The 23,121-nt window shown below is 38.7% G+C and overlaps 1 protein-coding gene across 5 annotated transcripts in view; it reads right to left on the bottom strand.

The window, feature by feature from the left end:
• Nucleotides 1-21,239, bottom strand: part of STIL (STIL centriolar assembly protein) — a 79,246-nt gene extending 58,007 nt beyond the window's left edge. For 2 of the 5 annotated variants that reach the window (XM_064589181.1, XM_064589184.1), the window contains exons 1-8: nucleotides 20,883-21,238; nucleotides 18,975-19,060; nucleotides 15,271-15,378; nucleotides 13,163-13,275; nucleotides 12,662-12,849; nucleotides 11,441-11,688; nucleotides 7,773-7,856; nucleotides 6,014-6,100 (exon numbers count right to left, since the gene is read on the bottom strand). In XM_064589181.1, the coding sequence (XP_064445251.1) occupies nucleotides 6,014-6,100; nucleotides 7,773-7,856; nucleotides 11,441-11,688; nucleotides 12,662-12,849; nucleotides 13,163-13,275; nucleotides 15,271-15,378; nucleotides 18,975-19,018 (872 nt within the window). In that variant the 5' untranslated portion in view covers nucleotides 19,019-19,060; nucleotides 20,883-21,238. Of the gene's footprint in view, nucleotides 1-6,013; nucleotides 6,101-7,772; nucleotides 7,857-11,440; nucleotides 11,689-12,661; nucleotides 12,850-13,162; nucleotides 13,276-15,270; nucleotides 15,379-18,974; nucleotides 19,061-20,882 lie in introns of all 5 variants that reach the window. The other 3 variants (XM_064589185.1, XM_064589182.1, XM_064589183.1) reach the window with 3 other exon arrangements.
• Nucleotides 21,240-23,121: the final 1,882 nt, after the last annotated feature.

The raw sequence follows: 23,121 nt of genomic DNA, 5'->3' as shown, positions 1-23,121 counted from the left end.
AAAACAAAATGAAAACCACCCCACTCTCTGGTTTAGTATATGTAACTCCATAATTTTCTCCTCGGCATACAAAAACATTTTATACAATCTAACAAAAATGAGGCCATACCATACATAGTACAGTTGACCCTTGAACAACATGGGTTTGAAGTGTGCAGGTCCACTTACACATGAATTTTTGTCAATAAATACAGCACAGTACTATATTTATTCTTCTTTATGATATTACTTAATTTTTTTTAGTTTTTTTTTTTAAGGTTTTATTTAACAGAGAGAGAGACAGCTAGAGAGGGAACACAATCAGGGGGAGAGGGAGAAGCAGGCCTCCCGCCAAGCAGGAAGCCTGATACGGGGCTCCATCCCAGGACCCTGGGACCATGACCTGAGCCAAAGGCAGACGCTTAACAACTGAGCCACTCAGGAGCCCCTCTTCTTTATGATTTTAATAACATTTTTTTCTCCAGCTTGCTTTATTGAAGAATACTCGTAATATTGTGAGAATATTTAAAGTATATAATACATATAACATACAAAATACGTGTTAACTAACCAGGTTATCTATAAGGTTTCTGGTCAACAGTACACCATTAGTGTAAGTTTTTGGGGAATCAAGTTATATGCAGTAGGTTTTTTTTGTTTTTGTTTTAATTTTATTTTATTATGTTACGTTAGTCACCATACAGTATATCACTAGTTTTTGATGTAGTGTTCCATGGTTCAATGTTTGCGTATAACACCCAGTGCTCCATGCAATACGTGCCCTCCTTAATACCCATCACCAGGCTAACCCATCCCCCCACCCCCTCCCCTCAAAAACCCTCAGTTTGTTTCTCAGAGTCCATAGTCTCTCATGTTTTTGTTTTGTTTTTTTTTTTAATTTATTTGACAGAGAGAGACACAGCGAGAGAGGGAACACAAGCAGGGGGAGTGGGAGAGGGAGAAGCAGGCTTCCCGCAGAGCAGGGAGCCCGATGCGGGGCTTGATCCCAGGACACTGGGATCATGACCTGAGCTGAAGGCAGACGCTTAACGACTGAGCCACCCAGGCAGCCTCTCATGGTTTTTTTAAGTAAATGCTACGCCCAACGTGGGGCTTGAACTTATGACCCAGAGATCAAGAGTCACATGCTCTCCCGACTGAGCCAGTCAGGCGCCCCTATATTTCTGACTGAGCACCTCACCATCTACATTGTTCAAAGGTCAACTGTATTAGTAATTGCTATTTTTGATTTGACTGTCTTGGATTTCTTCCCATGTCACTATTCTATATTATACCTCAGACCTCTTTATTCTTTTTTAGTGACTACCCAGTATTACAATTTACAGATGTGCCATTATTCACCTAGACTTCTAAAAGTGGGTAATTTAATTATTTACAATATTTCAATATCATAAGCATGGATAAAAACATTCATTTTATTATTCAGTGAGTGGCTCCACAAATATTTGTAAAGTCATCAAGAATCCTTAAAACACATACTAAAACCAACAACAGATATCCCCTTTTCAAAAGTTCACATTAGGCCACTTCACTTTTACAGAAGACCTATGTTAGAACCTGTTTTCACTAACTGAAAGAAATCCAAAGAAGATTTTTGCTTTTACAAAAAAAGGCAAAACTGAAAATAATGTTCAGCATTTGTGTTGCAGGAGCCATTATCGGGGTAGCATGCACCAAAAGCGAGAGTAGCCCTGCCAGGCTCCTTCCTCGGGAACTACACTCAGCATCTCAGCATCAAGCAGCCATAGCTTTGAACTGTGTCTGTGAGTATTGTGTTTTATCTCAATTTATTTTGTGCATCCATTAGCAAGACATGTTCTAAGGTATCAGAAAAGCCTAAGAGAGGTCATTTTCTCAGTTTGGGAACACTCAAAAAATTTTCCATATAAATTAATGGTAGTTGCTTCTGTGCTTTATGTCATTTCAGCTTCTGAAAAGTTTCATAGGAGCGCTCTGCTCTTTCAGATGGGGTGGGGGGGTGGTGGCAGGGAACCTGTATTTAAAAATACTTTAAGAAAAACAAATTTTTGGGCGCCTGGGTGGCTCAGTTGGTTAAGCGACTGCCTTCGGCTCAGGTCATGATCCTGGAGTCCCTGGATCGAGTCCCGCATCGGGCTCCCTGCTCGGCAGGGAGTCTGCTTCTCCCTCTCCCACTCCCCGTTTGTGTTCCCTCTCTCGCTGTGTCTTTCTCTGTCAAATAAATAAAATCTTAAAAAAAAAAAAAAAAAAAAGAAAAACAAATTTTTTTTAAATAAAGGAGCACCTGGGGGGCTCAGTCGGTTGAGCATCCAACTCTTGATTTTGGTTCAGGTCGTGATCTTGGGGTTGTGAGATGGAGCCCTGTCTTGGGCTCAGGGCCCAGCACAGAGCCTTCTTGAGGCTCTCTTTTCTCCCTCTCCCTCTGCTCCTCCCCCAACACATGCACGTGCACATACTCTCTAATAAACAAGTAAAATCTTTAAATAAATAAAAATATTTTTAGTAATTGTCTCTCCTTTGTAAAACACTGAACGAAAAATAATTTGGGGCTACCTTACAACATTAATAACAACATTAATAAAACAAAGTCCTGTGGAGGCAGAATGTCTGTCTATTCTGCTCAATTCCTCTCTCTTGGGTCAGACAAGACCACTGTTCAGAATGTTGTAAAGTATCAACCTAAGCTATGCTAAGCAGTGCTAATTCTCTCTGGTTCATAGGGCTGTAATTAAAGAGTTCAGGTATCAAAGAAATTGCCTAATGCTTCAGACTAAACACAGACTAACAGAGAGAGCTTCGAAACTAATTTTACCTAGCATTTACTGTCAATAAGTAGTTAAAAGACCAGTCACTGATAATAAAACTTAGTTGTACTAATATACTAAAATGAGTATTTGTTTTATTGCAAATAAAACTAATTAGATTGAGAAGTTGAAACAAAATGTAAAAAGTAGAACTGCAAAAAGCACCTGAAAAAAACACAAGAGATTTTTTATTTCAATAAATACTCCTAGAGTGGGCAATTCCTTTCTAAGATTGAAAAAGAAGATTGACAAATTAGACCTAAAAGTTAAGCCTGAGAAAAATATCATTAACCAAAGTTAAATGAAATCGCAATCTGGGGGAAAAAAATCTTTGCCATATACACATACACATACATTTTTATATTTATATAACCTTTGCCATACACACACACACATTTTTATAAATGTACATTTCTGTGTTTTACATATCATATATATAGAGGGAGTGAGTGAGAAAGAGAAATAGAGATCTTATAAAAGCAATGTGAAAAAGATGCATAATCCAAGAGAAGGGCCAGAGACATGAATGCGAAGATCCCAGAAGAGGTTATAAAACATCACAAAAGACCATTTTTCATCCATCAGATTTGTAAAGATCAAAAGTTACCTCTCTGAAGTTTGCTACTTTCCCCTTCCCTCCTTCCTCTCAGGCATACTGGCCTCCTTTCTTTCTCTTGAAGATGCAAAGTGATCTTTCAACCACAGTCTTTGCACTTAATGTATCCTCTGTCTGGCACGCTGCCCCAGGCGACCACATGGCTTACTTTCTCACCTCAAGACTTTGCCTCCCTGACCACCCTATTTAAAATTTCAACTCTTTTCAGTAGAGCATGAGACTCTTGATCTCGGGGTTGTGAGTTTTAGCCCCACATTGGGTGTAGAGATTACTTTAAAATTTTTTAAAAATCTTAAAAAAGGGGCGCCTGGGTGGCTCAGTCGTTAAGCATCTGCCTTTGGCTCAGGTCATGATCCCAGCGTCCTGGGATCGAGCCCCGCATCAGGCTCCCTGCTCGGTGGGAAGCCTGCTTCTCCCTCTCCCACTCCTCCTTTTTGTGTTCCCTCTCTCTCTGTGTCTCTCTCTGTCAAATAAATAAAGTCTTAAAAAATAAAAATAAATAAAAATCTTAAAAAAATATAAAATTTCATCTCTTTACCTATCACTACCATCCAGACACACAATATCTACCTCCCTTGCTTATTTTTCTCCACAGCACTCATCACCTTATAAAATACTACTTATTTTACTTATTCTGTTTAGTGCCTATCTCTGCAGGGTCTTTGTTTACTGCTTATCCTCAATATCATGCACAGTGCTTGGTACACAGTAGGTGCTCAATAAATATTTTGGTCCATAGTGTTAGTGAGGGGATGGAGGAAATAGGCATTCTCAAACAATGTTGGAATGATTATAAACTGGCAGTCTTTGAAGGGCAGTATCTACAAAAATGTAAAATTACAAAAGAAAAAAATATTTAATTACATACTCTTTGACCTAGAAAAGCCACTTTTAGGAATTTATTCTACAAATATACTAGTATATGTACATATGTGTGTGTATACAAAGATGCATACACAAAACTGTCTGCAAAGGCAAAAGGACTAGTTTTTAAAATATAATACATATTATTTTCTTTTCTTTTCTTTTTTTTTTTTTTAAGATTTTATTTATTTATTTTTCAGAGAGACAGAGAAAGAAAGCACAAGCTGGGGGAGTGGCAGGTAGAGGGAGAAGCAGGCTCTCCGCTGAGAAGGGAGCTCTATGCAGGACTCGATCCCCAGGACCCTGGGATCATGACCTGAGCCCAAGGCAGATGCTTAACCAACGGAGCCACCCAGGCGTCCCAATACCTACTACTTTCTATTCAACTGTCAAATATGTGACTAAATTTGTATGTGCCAAGATGTAATGACCTCTAAGGTAAAATGATACAGAGAAAAAAAGCAACATGCAGAAAAGAACAGCATGCTCCTATTTGTGATAGGAGAGGATGATACACAGGATTTAGAGGATGTCTATGCAGTGGTATTTTAGGAAAGAAGCACAGATACTATTTAACATTTAATAGTGATTGTCTCGGGGCACCTGGGTGGCTCAGATGGTTAAGCGTCTGCCTTCAGCTCAGGTCATGATCCCAGGGTCCTGGGATCGAGCCCCACATCAGGCTCCTGGCTCAGCGAGGAGCCTGCTTCTTCCTCTCCCTCTGCCTCTCTCCCTGCTCATGCTTTCTCGCTCTCTCTCTCTGTATCTCTGTGTCTCAAATGAATAAATAAAATCTTAAAAAAAAAAAGTAGTGATTGTCTCTGGGGATAGGGTCTAGGGATATGGGATAAAAGATAAACTTATTCCTTTATTGTGTATCTTTACATATGTTTGATTTATTGCCATGGACTTGTACTGCCCTTTCAACAAAGTTTTTTTAAAAAGTGTATTACAGGGGCACCTGGGTGGCTCAGTCAGTTGGGCGACTGCCTTTGGCTTAGGTCATGATCCCACAGTCCTGGGACTGAGCCCCGCATCAGGCTCCCTGCTCGGCAGGGAGTCTGCTTCTCCCTCTCCCTCTGTCTGCCTCTCCCCCAGCTGGTGTGCATGCGCTCTCTTTCTGTGTCAAATAAATAAATAAAATCTTTTTAAAAAAAAGTATATTATAGCTACCCAAGGTTGACACAAACAGACCTGGAAATTTTAATAGATGAAAAAGCTAAGAGGCAAATGGTGGTATCACATACAAAATAACAAAATTAAATGAGTTGAGGTTATAAAGTTTCTTTGCTAGTTCCAATGCTTGTGCTTCAGTTCCAGAAAGAAAATTAAATATCTCATCTCAAATATTCCTTACAGTACAGGTAACTGTGTAACTTAATAAAACACACATAAGGCAACAAATTCAAACTCATTTTCGATCACTGCACTGAAAATTAATCCCTTTATTTATAAAATAGGATGCTACAGTAGATGATCTCCAGGTTTTTTCCACCACACCTAAAAAGTGTATCTTCTGTGTTATAGTACTATGGTTAGACAAGTGAATTCCTTCACATTTCCAAGTATACTGCAACTTCACCTTTTTTATCTGGTTTTATTCCTAGTTAATGTAAGATTTGTTTTTCTTAGTGTGCTTATTCTTCTGGTCTGTAAACTATAAAAGCTTAAGGCATTGCATGAATTTTAAACAAGACCAATAAAACATGAACAGGGAGAAGATCAAAATAAAATACAAAATATCACTTGCCTTTCTTGAATAGAAGAACTGAACATGTATCGTAAGCAGCAAGCCCATACCTGAGGACTATAGATATGTATAATTCCAGATAGCCAACTAAAAGAAAAAATACAAATTAAAAGCTATAGTCACTTACAAATTAATACTTAATGTGGTTCAGATTACATTCTTCTCAAGGGAATATACCAGAGATTCTTGGTGTTCACCAGCAATACATTGAACAGCTCGTAAATAAGAAATCTATGAACACTAGACCATGCTAATAATTAAAAGCAATATAGATATATTTTTTGTCCTCTTCCACTTGAGAGGACAAGAAAATGGTGGGAGACAAAATGGTTAACAATAGAGATGAAAGCAGGAATCAATTAGAATCAACTAGCCTGGACTAGGAAGAATGGGCTAAATTAGGGGAGAATGCTAACGTAGCCTAAAACTATAGTTATTGAGACAGTAGCCCAAAACATCCAAGGCTCTTAATAGGAATTCACTTGGTATGACCGATAGCCAATACTAGGACCATAGGAAACAGACTGTAAGATTTTGTGGTCTGCAGAACATTTGTGCATTGTTTAACTGCACATACCACCAGTCCCCTCCCTTCTATTATCCAAACTCTTCAAGGTCCAGCTTAAGTTTGCCTTCTTTAAGGAAATGTCCCCTATTATCCCTCTAATGAATACTAATAACGCTCACTGTCTATATTGCTCATTTCATAATAAATCACATACTTCCTTATTATTTTTCTATTTGTGAATATACATATAATTTATTGCCTCACCTTGATTATAAATTCCTTGGAGAGCTTTAGATCCTAACAGTACCAAATACAGTACTATACATAGGGTAAGCACTCAATAAATACTCAAAAAACATAAATTTCTGACTGAATAATCTGTCTAAATGTCATTAACCACGAACTCTAAAGACAAAGCCCTTAACACCAAAGGGAATTTCTGCAAAACTGCCTGGCAGTGTATTTTAAAGTGTTATTCTAAGCCCTGTGTTCTACAAGATGCTTTAAGGACAGGGGGTAGTGATGAAGGTTAAAGAAACAGGGCTCTAAGGATTCAACTTTAACCAGAAGAATTCAACTTTGTATGTTTTATTTATTGGAGTTCTTCCTAAGATTGGGCAAAATCTGGTTTTAACTGATTCTACTATGAAAATAAGAAAGCTTAAGGGGCGCCTGGGTGGCTCAGTCGTTAAGCATCTGCCTTCGGCTCAGGTCATGGTCCCAGGGTCCTGGGATCGAGCCATGCATTGGGCTCCCTGCAAGGCGGGAAGCCTGCTTCTCCCTCTCCCACTCCCCCTGCTTATGTTCCCTCTCTCGCTGTGTCTCTCTCTGTCAAATAAATAAATAAAATCTTAAAAAAAAAAAAAAAGAAAAGAAGAAAGCTTAAGAATCACTGGCCTTAGATGAACCATGAGAGACGATGGACTCTGAAAAACAAACTGAGGGTTCTAGAGGGGAGGGGGGTGGGAGGATGGGTTAGCCTGGTAATGGGTATTGAGGAGGGCACATTCTGCATGGAGCACTGGGTGTTATGCACAAACAATGAATCATGGAACACTACATCTAAAACTAATGATGTAATGTATGGGGATTAACATAAGAATAAAAAAAAAGAATCACTGGCGTTTGTGGCTTTATAAGGTGATTTAAGTATTAAGTATATATTCATAGTACAACTAATTAACATGCTTATTACATACATTTGAATACTTATGTGGCTGAAAAGGTTTTCATATATAATATAATACTTACATTCCCACTAATGGTAGAGAACAAACCTTGGGATCCGATTCCAGCAAAAGTAACAATTTGCGTGTTTCATCCATGGTAAGATATCTAAACAGAAGACCTTCATGTAAAAAACATAGAGTATGTACTTTTTACCTAAAAGAGATAATCTGAATGCTTGAAGAAGCATATTTTAGGCAGGGAAGATGATTCAAATGAATGTTTTCTCTCATACACACAAAGAAAGGAAATAGTTCAAAATGTAAAAACAAAAATCCAGGGCGCCTGGGTGGCTCAGTTGGTTAAGCGACTGCCTTCGGCTCAGGTCATGATCCTGGAGTCCCGGGATCAAACCCGCATCGGGAAGCAGGGGGTCTGCTTCTCCCTCTGCCCTCTTCCCTCTCGTGCTCTCTGTCTCTCATTCTCTCCCTCTCAAATAAATAAATAAAATCTTTAAAAAAAAAAAAAATCCAGTAAGAAGAAGAGACTGAAGAGATTTAATATCTTAAAATTTCTATTAAAATGGTCATTGAAGATCACAAACCTTTTTAAAAAGTTTTGCTCTAAAAGTGTCCACTTATTTTAATCAGGAATATTAAAATCAAGGCTATTTCAGATTCAAAAAGGTTTCCCACGGAGAAGTGAACTTCCTGTTACTAGAAGTGTTCAAGCATCCGGGCGCCTGGGTGGCTCAGTCGGTTAAGCGACTGCCTTCGACTCAGGTCATGATCCCAGGGTCCTGGGATCGAGTCCCGCATCGGGCTCCCTGCTCTGCGTGGAGCCTGCTTCTCCCTCTCCCACTCCCCCTGCTTGTGTTCCCTCTCTCGCTGTGTCTCTCCCTGTCAAATAAATAAATAAAATCTTAAAAAAAAAAAAAAAAAAGAAGTGTTCAAGCATCCAGGTGACTTGACAAGACTGCAACAGATGTGACTTCTCACTAACAAAGCTGAATTATGTGAGGTATATTCAATCTTCCATGCACTATATTCTTCCAACCACTATCAAAGAACGTTGGAACCATTATGATAGACCCCAAAATTCACCTTTTCCTAAAAGGACATTATACCACATTTAAACTTTGTTATTACATGTATTATTGACAGTAAGTTTTTTTTTAAGCTTATTTTTTTTAAGTAATCTCTACATCTAGTGTGGGGCTTCAACTCAAGACCCCAAGATCAAGAGTCACATGCTCCATTGACTGAGCCAGCCAGATGCCCCTATCATTGACGGTAAGTTTTAAGAATATAAATAATTATAGAATTGTCAAGAGTTGGGGTGCCTGGATGGCTCAGTCAGTTAAGTGTTGGACTCTTGATATCAGCTCAGGTCATGATCTCAGGGCTGTGAGACTAAGCCCCACATCAGGCTCTGCACTGGGCGTGGAGCCTGTTTAAGATTCTCTCCCTCCCTCTCCCTCTGCTCCTCACACTCCCACCTCCCCCAACCCCTGCACTCTCACTCACTCTCTCAAATTAAAAAAAAAAGTTAATTTCATCATTATGGCTTTAAAACACAAAAATAAAAATGATGCTATTAGTGATATAAAGTTTTAACAGTACCAATGAGGATATATTTTATTGCTATGATAACCCTAAAACACAGAGATAATGAATTTATCAGGCCATGTGACAAGATGATTAAGCCTGAGTTGGCAGGGAGATTTATGGATCAATAATACCTAGGGCCGCCTGGCTGGCTCAGTTGATAGAGCGTGCAACTCTTGATCTCAGGGTTGTGGGTTCAAGCCCATGTTGGGTATAGAGATTACTTATAAATAATATAAATAATAGTTGGGCGCGTGAGTGGCTCAGTTGGTTAAGCGTCTGCTTTCAGCTCGGGTCATGATCCCAGGGTCCTGGAATCAAGCCCCGTGTCGGGCTCCCTGCTCGGTGGGGAGCCTGCTTCTCCCTCTCCCTCTGTCTCCCGGCTCATGGTCTCGCTCTCACTCACTCTCTATCTCAAATAAATAAATAAAATCTTTTTTAAAAAAATCTTAAAAAAAAAAATGACATTTGGGGCACCTGCCTGGCTCAGTCAGAAGAGCACTCGACTCTTGATCTTAAGGTTGAGTTAGAGTCCCACGTTGGGTGTGGAGATTACTTAAGATTAAGGAAAAAAAAAAGAAAACAACTTAAAAAAAAATGACACTTAACACCTGCTCTGAAAGCTCTTCTGCCTTGACCATCTGATAAATTCCTATTCTTTAAAAGAACTAACAGGCTTTCCATGATTTTCCCAGGCAATATGGACACACCTTCCTGCTTTCCCTGCACTGTATAAAAACTCCCATTATATTTATCTGCATCATGTTTACACATTAATATATTTAATGGACAATAAATATGGTTTTTATCTATTTAATTCCAATGTCTAACACAATACCTATTCTAAAATGGATCCTAACAAGTATCAGGGTAAATAAATGAATGTGGTCAAGGAAAAGGACAAATGTCACAAATTAAATAATTCTAGGTAAGAAGGGGCAAGGAAGATAGGTAATTAGAATACTGAACATCCTAGGTTACTACTAGCATGAAAAGGGGTCATAAAAGGAAAATTCAAAGAAAGATAAATTCACGCTTCACCAGTAGATGGGCATGGGCGCTAAGAAAACCTAATTTTTTGGTTAATCTTAACAAAGTTCCCATGTACCAATTGAGAAGCACTTATTACTCCTAGAGAATTAAATGTTTCACTTAATCCAAACACTTGATCACTGTAGACCATACCATGATACTGGAACATACACACTTTTTCCTTTGTACCACTCCAAACAGAAAGTTGCTCTGGTCAGCATGTGGGACTCAAAAATAGGACTTTTCTCGCTATTCCAGGGACCCTCTGAAAGGAAAACCGTCTCTTTTTCTTTTCCTCTTTTGAAGAGGCATTTTTAGAGGACTGGACTTGCAGTTCAGTGTATCTTGGCAAACATTTTCAGCTCTAGAGACCTAACAGGAACCAGGGTGGAGTCAGTGGGAAAGGAAGCCAGAAGTGAATTGCTTAGACTTTAAAGCAGAGGGTGCTTACATAGTCTAACCTAGCTCAGTAGACAATAGATAAAGAAAGTGGTTGAGGAATCAGGGAAGTAGCCCTGCTGAGGGTCAGAAAGCATGCAATTTGGTTTACATTTCCTAAGAAACTAAGAGTGGTGATAGAAAGCTGGAGAGGATGCTGCTCCAGCTATGTGGGGAAACTCCACCCTCAAGTGGTTGACAATTTGATAAGCAAGAGTACTACAAATTTTTATTTAGCTCTCTCCTTTCTCTCTCTGCAATGCTCATTATTCAGTTAAAACTGCAAGTAATAAAAAAAATTTTCAGCCTCTGTTAGGCTCAGAGTCAGATTACAGTCTGAAAAAAAAAAAAGAGACAAAAAGACAATGACCCAAACCTAGGCAAGATACAAAGTGCAAAATGACATAGAGGATAATGTCTCCTAATTTCAAATCACAAAATACAACCAATTTTTAATATAAATTTTACCATTAATTTTTCTTGGGGTGATAGGCACAACTCTGAACCATATTCAGTAAAATTTAACAACTTCATTTTTTACCTTCCTTGGTTATTTATCTAGCCACCACAGACCTCTGGCATATAAGCTGAATGCACAAATATTTCATATGATGTGGATACCATGAAAATATACTAATGTGACCAATATTTAAAATTAATTTATCTCTTACTTACCCATATTTATAGGTACCTTGAACTTGAGAAATACTCAGATTACTACTCAAGTTTCTTGCCAGAGCTGTTGGAATAATGGGGATGGGCTTCACAGGTCTGCACTTAAAGGTATTTGCCAGAGTTACTGCTGCCCAATGCAAATCCAAATCCACAATGTCCAAACTTTCCCTGGAAGTGATATGAGCTCTTAGGGAAAGCAGTTTACCACAGTCCAAGAAATCTTTGCTACACACATGATGCTGCAGAGCCTGCGGAATCAAAATTATACAACTATTGTAACTTTGAAATCTGTATCTCTAAACGTTTTACTTCATACTGGTACATGTATACATATACATATATATACCTTGATCTAACAAAATTAAACAATTTCTGATTTGTAACATTTCAATTCTCTCATTTTTTTCCATGTGACCAAAAAGTTACATGAATAATTATGTCAAAGCAAGTGAGATTTATTGTACCAAGCTCCACTATATATTGCCAACTTAGATGTCCCAGCAGCATTTCAAATTCTTACTAGAGAATGTCACTTCTATAAACATTTATCACATGAAAAAAACAGATCTAAACTCCAACTCAACTAAGAAAATCTAAAGTCCATTCTTCTTTAATTATTTTCCTATTGCCACAAATTGTCAAATTGGTTCTTCCTGCGTAGTTGCTCAGGCCCACTGCGCCCTTCCTAGACATTCCGCCACCACTCTACTCCAGGCTAATACACCTTCTCTAATACACACCTGACTACAGACTTGGCCTACCTACTCTCTCTGACTTCAGTCAGGCTGCCCTATCAGATTAACTATCCTTGATTTAATAGTGTTTCCTCTTTTCAGAAACTTTCAGTGACTCTACATAGCCCGTATGACAAAGTTCAAATTCCTTAGCCTGGCAGACAAGGCTCTCTACAATTGGCCAAACTAATAGTCCAATCTGATTGCTCACAAATGCAGCAAAAATCTACACCCTTAATATCACCCTGAGCACATCTTTTACTTGGGTATCTTGGTCATACTGCCTCCCCTTCTGGAATGCTACCCATATTACCTCTCTAGAATTTCTGCCTTCAGAAACCACATTTAATTGTATTTTAGCAACAATCATTCAATCAGAAATTATTATGAATACTTGTTAAACATGGGTTTATTGAAATACAACACAGTACACATAATTTGATACATGTGTTCAATTAAGAATAACCAAGTTATCAATAAATCTCACCTTAAAAGCTGAACTGAAGTCATCTGCATCATGAACTATTATTTCTTTTGAACAAAGTCCATGAGTATGAATTTTGCATGGAATCACAAAGTCCCCAGGAAGAAAAGCAGTAGGGGTTCTTTCTAAGCATTCAGGTACTCCTCTACCAGGATCAAAACGATCTATTGTCAATGTCATACTTTCTTCATCTGAAGAACAAAAATAGCAGTTATTATATAGCATGACAATAAAAATTTGAAATCAACCAAGCAAGCCTACAATTATAACAAAGTATTTTGTTCATATTAATAGTACACTAAGCTCTTATTTTAAAAAATGGCTTGCATATATATTCTTCCACCTGACCTGTGAAGTCTGTGATCAGTAGTGTCAAGTTTTACTTACCTTTATAACCTTGGTATATTGCAAAGAACGTTAGCACAAAGAACATTACAATAATTGGCTGAATTCGAAACACAAATTCTATTATAGTTATAAAAATATTTTTTTAAAGTATATTACCTTCATCTACTACAAGAGACCCAAGTAAAAAGCATGGCAGGTTTTTTTTATTCTGCTTAGCATGACGACAGGCAAGTCGGATGGTCCTTTCAGTTACCACAAGCTTTGGATTTCTGAAAAATAACAAGTCTTTTATGAATATGGTGGGTCTGATATCCTAAAAAACCCTCCTGCCATGAAATGCTGCCTAAAATATAACACACATCTTTTAACATGTACAGAAAAATCATTGTTGAGAAATCCTAGGGTCAAAGATGGGCAGGCGGTGGTGGTGGGTAGGGAGAGCTTCCTGGAAACCAGAATTGCAGTAAGTAGACACTGACTTTATAGTTGTTCTCTGAGCATTTGCTTAACTTTACGAACCAGAGCAAGGTTCAAGAAACTATGAGGCCAGCCTCCTGTTTCTATAAATAAGAATTGATTGAAATACCACATCTCTTTGTTTACAGATGGTCTATGGACTTCAGATACTAGTATTATTGAATGTAGAATATATAAAACTATGATTAAAATGTGTAAAGATACACAAAAGGGACTCCAAAATATGAGAAAGGAAGTAGATACTATCAAAAAAAAGATGAGGCAGATTTGAAAAAGAACCGCAAAGAACTTGCAGAAATAAAAATATAATCAATTCAAAACTCAATATAATGAACCAGGGACAGGTACATGAATTTTTATTATCCTATAAACTCTGCATATATATTATAAACAATCTTTCATATATATGGAATACTTCCACATTTAAAAAACCTAAACATCCAGGTTAGATGGCAACTAAGTACACCTAAAGAGAAAATTAGTAGAGTTGAAGAAAAAATTACTCACACTGTAGCACAGAAAGATAACAACAGAAAATATAAAAGGTCAAGAGCCATCGAGAAAAGAATGGACAAGTCTAAGAAATATTTAATTGAACTTCCACAAGACTGTTTTTTTCTTTTTTAAGATTTTATTTATTTGAGAGAGACAGAGAGTATGAGCAGAGAGAGGAAGAAGGAGACTCCCTGCTGGGCAGGAAGAAGCCCAATGCGTGGCTCCATCCCAGGACCCTGAGATCATGACCAGAGCTGAAGGCAGATGCTTAACCAACTGAGCCACCCAGGCACCCCCACAAGGCTGTTTTTTGTCAATGATACTATCCTTCTCTGCCAACTGGTTTAGAACTTAAAATACTTTTTGACTTCTATCTCTCCTTTAGTCCGACTGAATCCATCATCAAACGCTATACGCTATACGCTATTTTTTCAAAATACCTTGTTTCATTCTTTCCTTTTGATCTTAATACAGCTACATTGCTCTAAGCCCTTATAAGAGCAACCATTTATTGACTACTTCCTATGTTCCAGGCACCATGCCAACTGCTGCTTTACAGAGCCGGTCTCATTAGTGCTATGAAACAGGTATCATTATTCCCATTTTCTAAATAAAGAAACTGATCCTTGCCTACTTTACTGAGGCTGCATAAATAAGAAGTGGTAGGTTCAGGATTTGACCCTCCAGGCAGTCTGACTCCAGTTATAGCACCTTAAACAAACCACTAGGGCATAAATTGATGTTACTTAGATTACAGAAAACCACCTCACAGCTAAGATAACTCCAGGTTCTCCCCACTATGACCCACCCTTCTTAGAATTCTCCTTTCAACAAATAACTCCCTTATACACAAATCACAGTGAATCTCTATTTTCTATTTCTTTAAGCCTAAGTATTTATGTCTTTCAAGATCCTGCCCATAACCATATTTTATATTCCTTCTAACATGATCTATCCACTCAAAATAAGTTCAATCTTCTCAATGTTTTACAAAGACAGCATGCTAAAGCATGATGAAAAACCGTTTCAGTTTTTATTATATCTTGTCTCTTGAACTCCTATAATACTTAGAACTTTAGATTTGCAGAACATTTTAAGTGCAAAATTAAGATTACTTCTCAAAAGCACAAGAAATAGATTTAAGAAGCAGCAAAACGGATAGTTTGAGGGGAGTTTCTGAATGGAAAAGTTAAAAAAAAAAAGGAATTAGTCAATAGTAATCAACTTTGCCTCATACATCCTTTTGACTCCTGTTTATACTGGTTTGATTTGAAAAGAGAAACATCTTATACCTGTAGTAATTGAGATGTAAGTAGATGAAATCTCCAATTGCGATTGGGTTCCAAAGTGCACATTTTGATGGAGGAAAGTAGAAAGGTACCATCCTGCTTGAAGGAAACCTTTAAAAAAATTTTTTTAAATCAAAGCACAATGAAAAGCAAACTTAGCAGAAATTTTATAAGAAGCAGTTTAACATTAAATGATGGGGCTTTGCAAACTAATGTTAATTTTAAGAGAGCTTAAAAATATTTTTAAAAAGTAAAAAAAAAAAAGAAAAATCCTTGTAACTTTACTATCAAGAAAATAAGCACTCAAAATTTAGGTATTGTTTTTTCCTATCCTTTTTTTCCTATGCATACATAAATTCATATACACACATGTCTCTTAAAAAGAAGGGGAAGGGGCACCTGGCTGGCTCAGTTGGTAGAGCACGTGACCCCTGATCGCATGGTTGTGAGTTCAAGCCCCACACTGGGCATGGAGCCTACTTAATATAAAAAGAAAAAAGAAAATAAATAAATAAATAAATAAATAAGAATCGGGAGTATCAATCCTATAATATCCTCATTTTAAGTAACAGAGAAATAAGTATAAACCATGAAATTATATTTAAATTTAAAATTCTGTCCCTCTGAGCTAATTTCTAGATAATACCCAATAAAATTATGAAAAGCACAAAAACTTAATATAGTCTTTATTTTTCAGTGTTTCTAAACTTAGTATCTTGGGTCCTATCACTTCAGTTTAATTGTTATTGAAGCATCAAAAGGACAGCATTATAAGTAATTCCTTAAGCAAAGATCCTAGAGACAGTGTAAAACAAGGTTTCAATGCTAAGTCATACAGAACACCATCATAAAGTTTTTATTTTATGTGAGGAACATGAGAAAACCATGGCAAGAAAAAAAACAACAGAGAGAAAGGACTGGGGAAAAGATATCAGCCAAAGTCCCATGTAATTAAAGCAAGAAAGCTCTGACAGTGAGCTAACTACACCAATGCATTTGCATGGTAGTAAACTATTAAATAGTTGCACTGAAAGAATATGTATATCATGTATTAAGAATACCTCGTTCTAGGTCTTACTTTCACGTATCATCTAATGAAGCTTCTCAACTACAAGACTAGCCCCAGTTTACTGATCACCTACTATGTACCAGGAATCCCAGTAGGCACTTTACATACATAATATTTCTCACTAAAATTGTTCCAGAAACATTTTATTATCCATTTTATAGATAACAAACTGTAACTTTCCTAACTTTATACAACAATTAAGTAGCAAAGGTGGGATCTGAACCTAAGTGTGACTGATTTCAAAGCTTATACTTCCAGAAGCTGAATGGTTTAGTGCTTTAGAACCTGGGTTCCAATCCTGGCTCCACCACTATTCCTAGCTGTGTGCTTTCAAATCCACGTTTAATTTGAGCTCATAATATCTATAAGAAGGATCTTTAATCTCCCATTTTTGAAATGAGGATATAGTGTGAGATTGAGAAATCTGTTCAAGGTCACAAAGCTAGTAAGTAACAAATTATCAGTTTAATCTATGCTTCTATATTTAATATATTTATTATTTATCAGTTGGTGAGAGGCAGTATAATGTGGTGGGTAAAGCAAAATATCTTGAAATCAATTGTTTAGGTCTGAAAACTCGCTTCAAAATTTGTTAGCTGTATGACCTCACTCATGTTATTTAATGTCTCTGTGCCTCAGTTTCCTCATCTGTTAAACAGGATAATACCTATATCTCCTGGTAGTTACACTGAATATTAAATGAGTCCATATACGTAAAAGGTTTAAAGCAGAAGTCACATCAGGTGACAGTGGTGGCAGGTTTCAATCCTGCCTACACCACTTACCAACTATATAACTCTGGATTGGTTAATCTCTCTACACTACCGTTTCCTCATTTAAAAAAAAAAAAAAGGTGGGGATGATAATAATAGTACCTACACCTCATAGGTTTGTTATAAGGATTAAAGAAGAATAATGCATGTAAGGTGCTTAGCACAGCACCTGGCACATAACAAGATTTCAATAAATGCTGCTATTAGTCCTTTTCTTAGTCTAAGGTATACAGTAGACTTTAGAGGCAGGGTAAACACAAACATCCTGAAATGTGGCACAAAATTTTACATGTATGTATATAAGTGTTTTATCTTATATAGGGGATTCATGCTATCAGATATTCAAAGGGGTCTGCAACCCCTAAATAATTCAGAACTGTTACTCTTCTAGCCCAGAGATTACTGAAAACCAGAGGTCGGGGCACCTGGGTGGCTCAGTTGGTTAAGTGTCTGCCTTCAGCTCAGGTCATGATCCCAGGGTGCTGGGATAGAGCCCCATGTCGGGCTCCCTGCTCAGTTGGGAGTCTGTTTTTCCCTCTCCCTCTGCCTCTCTCCTGCTTGTACTCTCTCTCTCAAATAAATAAATAAAATCTTAAAAAAGAAAAGAAAGAAAACCAGAGGTCATTAAATAAGTAAAAAAACTAAGTTGAATATATCAGGAATAATCTATTTAAATTACATGAGTATATTATCTTACCTAGAATGTAAGGAATGATTTTGGCCTAAAAATAAAATAGAAAAGAGAGTGTATTGACTTGTTGCACTAAGTTCTTTCAAAGAACAGAAGTTGACAAATTTTCAAAGAATAAGAGGTGGCAGTAGGATAAAACAGAAGGGCCAAAATTAAGCAAAAGGAATATGATAGCCTCTTTGGGTCATGTTTCCCATTGTCTTCATCAAAAACATCTGGCACAAAAGAAAAGTACAGAGAACGAAGGTAACTCATGGATATAAAAAGAAAAGAAAAATCACATATCAGCATTAATTGTCCCTCCCTAGAGGGAAAAAAAAGAACGATAAATGATCCAAACAGCCAACACAAGCCAACCTGCCTTATCCCCACAGTATTGACAGACAGAAAATTAGGGGACAGGTGGCAAGCTCCTCCTTCCTATTCCACATGAGTGGGAAAAGGCTTAGGGACATTTAAAGAAACTTGGTATATTCAATGTGAAATTTTTCCCATCAAGGATTAGGGTTTAGACAAGGGAAGGAACCCAGCCACTTTCCCTCACTTGTCTAGGATGTAAATAAATATGTATGATTTTTAGCCTCAAAAGCTCAGGTTCTGGGGCGCATGGGTGGCTCAGTCATTAAGCATCTGCCTTCGGCTCAGGTCATGATCCCAGGGTCCTGGGATCCAGCCCCGCATCGGGCTCCCTGCTCCATGGGAACCCTGCTTCTCCCTCTCCCACTCCCCCTGCTTGTGTTCCCCCTCTCGCTGTGTCTCTCTGTCAAATAAATAAATAAAATCTTAAAAAAAAAAAAAAAAAGAGAGCTCAGGTTCTATTTCCCATCAACAAAGATGCTCTGTGAAACCAAAAAAGCGAAGGTGGGAATGAAACTAATATTTACCAAGTGCCTACTATGTGCCAGACCCTTTACCTTGGTAATCTTATTTAATCCTTCACAATAATCTTCTGTTACATAGAGATTACTATCCCCCATTTACAGATGAGGAAACTGGGGCTTAGAGAAGTTAATTAACTTGATCAAGGTCACCCACCTACCAAGTGGTAGAGCTGGGATGTGGACCCAGATGTTCCTGATTTGAAAGTTTTGTGTTTTGTTTTTTTCTATTCCAACCTATCTTCCCAAGTTATGAAAAGCAGTGAAAAAAACATTTTGTAAAAATGTTTCTATACCTGGTATTCATCTGGGGCCCTGTAAGAGAATATGTAGGCTCCATGATAGTTGGTGAATTATGTATTCAGTTTCAAATGCTCAGTTCCTAAAAAAGTAAAGTGAAGGTTACTAATGAATGATAAAAACAAAAAATGAGAAACATGATTTAACCACATATTAACAGTGCAGACAAAATTAGGTTACTTATATGAAGTACCTTCATCTATAGATTAGTAAGATAAAATGCTTGTGGATTCTGATCATTTTCATACTTTATAATCATTCTGCCTATAAATTAATGTTAATATTAATCTAGGCAGCAGGAAGTATTTAATATATGAAAATTTGACCAAAAGCCTCATAATATTCAGAAAACCACAAAATAGTACATAGGAACAATGAACTAGATATTTATTGGTTCTGTAACAAGGTTATCAAACCTTAAATCTTCTGGAGATGGAAGACAAATACTGCATCCCCACAAACGGACTTGTTTCCCTACAGAATCAGTGGTCTTTTTTTGGCTGCACATGCCCTCTTTGGGGACTTCTCAGCCACTCCCATTGTTTCCACACCCATCTGTACATAGCAAAATCTCAGCTTCCACCTCTCTTCTGAGTTTCAAACCTGTATTTCTAATTGCCCACTGGATATCTCCATCTAAATATTATCAAAGCAAAATACAGAGCTCATAGTCCTTTCTTTACAGTTCAGTATTTCCTATACTCTTATTAGGTCTTAGAGTTCTTTAGGCCCTGTACATTCTACCTCAATTCTAGTAAGAAGGAATTGTCTGAAGCAAGATAAGAGAGGAAAGAATTATTAATGCAGGTGCAGAAGAGATTTTTCAGAGAAAGCCAGAGGCTGAAATTATTTACTAGAAGAAAATCTTGTTTAAGGTGCTCTTATAAGGTTGACTAAAAAGTCCCTCTTGGAGATATCTGGACTTCATGCATCATTTATGGAATGAAGTCTTTAAACTTGAAAGCCCTTTTACATCACGATAACAGTATTCAGATCGATAATTGTAACTCTAGGAAGTACATTAAATGCCATTTTTCTTCATTAAACAAGAGTCTTAAAGCTCCATATTTGTCTCTTCTTCCTTTATGTATTAGGGTAAAGAGATAATGTTGATCTATTTCTCATTTTAAAATACATGAGTTTATTCTGACAGCATCACGCAAGCAATTAAAGCCAGTGAAACTGAAACCACACACCACCTATACCTAGCAAAACATATTCTCCTCAGATAATGGCATCATCCTTTATCAAAATGGAAACCCTGAAGTTATCCTTACCACCCCTTCCTCCCCGTTTCCCCATATAAATTCTGTCTTAACATCTCTACGACCTTAGTTCCGGACTTCATTAATTCCCACCAGATTTACTGAAAAGTCCCCAGAGTGCTCCTAGAAGGGTATTTGTGCTTATCTGACCAAATTATTCCCCCTGCTTAAAAAGGTGATGCCTCTTCTTTATATACAGAATAAAGCACCTTCACAGTCTGGCCCCACCTTATTATTCCAACCTCATCCTTTATCCTACATTCCAACCAAACTGAACTATTTACAGTTCCCCGAGTTTGAGCATCTTTGCACAGCCTGTTCCCTTAACCTGGAATGCCATGGTAAATCTCCATCATCCTTCACAGTCCAAATCGAATGTCACCTGCTCTGTAAAACCACCTCCTGGACACCATAGCGATGTGACCACCGCCTGCGTTCACACACAGCATTTTCACACTGTATTGTTTACACACTATTCCCAGTAGACCACAGACTTCAAACATTAACTGACCCCTTAACTACGTAGCCATATGAGCTGAACGTGAGGAATGCAGGAACGAGCACACTTCATCCGTCAAACTTCCACAGTAAAAACACCTTTAAATGGCACGTTATCGACGGCAAATCTCTTTCACATACCTAACGACAAACGATACCTAGGAATTCGTGGTCCGCTTGATTTATTTCTCCCACTAGTTCCCATTCACGTCATCGGTCCCAGGCTCCAAGAGGGCTGAACCCAACACAGGGGCCTGAATGTTGCCCACCGTCCTCCTCCGAGCTTCGCTGCTGCCCTTCGGGAGAATCCAGGACACAAAGCCCCACTCACCGCAACCTCCGCCCAGCGGGGTCTGTTTGTTGAGCCGGAACAGCGGTCGGCTCCAAGGAGCGCCTCCGCCGCTTCTGCCCCGCCTCCGGGACGTTGGGGTCGCGGGAACCGAGGCGGCAAACACAGGCTCGCTAAACCGAAGTCCGCGCCGCGCCTACTGACTGGTCAGAAAATCGACCCGTCAGGGGCAGGGGCGGTGCTAGAGGCAACACGCACCGGTCGCCGCGACGGGCCGCCACACCAGCCAATCAGCTCTCCGCACCAATCCGGCGCTTGACCAATCCCAAGCCTCATTGGAGAAATGAGTGCGCCACAGGCTCTCCAGGATCAGATTGCGGAGGATTTAAACACTACATTTTGGTCAACGGTTAAGTTCCGGGGTGGGGCGGACCTTGCGCATGCGCAATGAAAAGCCCAAGCCGCAGGTTGCGGGGTGGCAGAGGAAGCCGGAAGTGCCTACTGTCCTGATTGTCTACAGGCGATAAGAAGCGGACGAAAAGTTTTACTTAAATGAACAAAAGAGAGGGAAGTTAGATTTCTTCTAGTTTCTTAACTAAGAAGACTTCTCTCCTCTCAGTAACAACAAAACCGTTGAGTAGAAAAGAACGTGATTTAAATTTACAAACCATGTATTCTTAGTCTCTACAGCTAATGTTGGTAATTGAGCCTTCTCCATCATTATTTTATATGATTGTCCTGCAACAGAGTGGGTATTATTATCCCTATTCAACAAGGGAAGAAATGTAAAAAACATCACAGTGCGGAGTGAGGATTTAAAATACCACTTAACTTTCCTCTGCATTTCACTTAACGTTAGTTTCCTGAGCAATATGGGAGTGTCAAAGTGTGCGATGCATCTGTAGGTTGTATTGTTCTGAATAAGCATCCACTCTTTTGAAGGAGTTAAAACACTATTTTTTTTTTAAGATTTTATTTCTTTATTTGTTAGCGCAAGCACAAGCAGGGGGAGTGGCAGGCAGAGGGAGAAGCAGGCTCCCTGCCTGAGCAAGGAGCCAGATGGGGGGACTGGATCCCAGCATCCTGGGATCATGACCTGAGCTGAAGGCAGACGCTTAACCGACTTAGCCAGCCAGGCATCCCTAAAACACTATCGTGAAAAATGTATCTAACTAGCCAAGAGAGGGGTGCTGGGTGGCTCAGTCGGTTGAGCAACTGACTCCAGATTTCTGCTCAGGTCATGATCTGGGGTCCTGAGATCATCCCAGGATGGGGCTCTGCCCTCAGCAGGGAGTCTGCTTGAGATTCTCTTCTCCCTCTGCCTCTTCCCCTGCTTTGGTGGTGTACAAGTGCTTTTTCTCTCTCTCTCTCAAATAAATAAATAAATAAATAAATAAATAAATAAATAAATAATAATAATAATAATAAAGAAAAGAACTAGCCAAGAGATATATGCTCTATAGACTGTCATTTGCTTCTCTGCTTTCCTGAAAAAATTCTTAGACTCTAGGGCACACATTTTTTTTTTAAAGATTTTATTTATTTGACAGAGAGAGACAGCGAGAGAGGGAACACAAGCAGGAGGAGTGGGAGAGGGAGAAGCAGGAGGAGTGGGAGAGGGAGAAGCAGGCATCCCGCCGAGCAGGGAGCCCGATGCGGGGCTCAATCCCAGGAATCTGGGATCATGACCCGAGCTGAAGGCAGACGCTTAATGACTGAGCCACCCAGGCGCCCCTAGGGCACACATTTTAAAGGAAATGATGGTGGGTTCCTCAGCTCTGGTGTGAGAGTAGGAAGAGCCTCAGACAGTGATGCATGTCTGACAAAGTGTTGGCCAACCCAGTAGGGAGCTCTGGAACAACAATTGCCCATTAGAAGAGTCCCACATTAGACAGAAATGGCTAGAATCCTTGCTGTGCTTAGGCATTGCCTGGGGCTTCTAAGAAAAAGAAAGCACCAAGCTAAAGCAGATCCAGAAGGCCACAGCAAGAGGCTGCTAGCCAAGTGTATGCTTTGCATCTGATTGGCATGATCTTTCTGGAGAAAGATCCAAGTGACACACCTGGATGGCTGTCATGAGTTGCATTAAGT

Source organism: Mirounga angustirostris, unplaced genomic scaffold, assembly GCF_029215605.1.
Source record: "Mirounga angustirostris isolate CCGP_5_RB_7025 unplaced genomic scaffold, mMirAng1.0.hap1 SCAF_4, whole genome shotgun sequence".
Classification (NCBI taxonomy): domain Eukaryota; kingdom Metazoa; phylum Chordata; class Mammalia; order Carnivora; family Phocidae; genus Mirounga; species Mirounga angustirostris.
The sequence above is the reverse complement of the archived record's forward strand: the minus strand, read 5'-3'. Positions and strand labels throughout refer to the sequence as shown.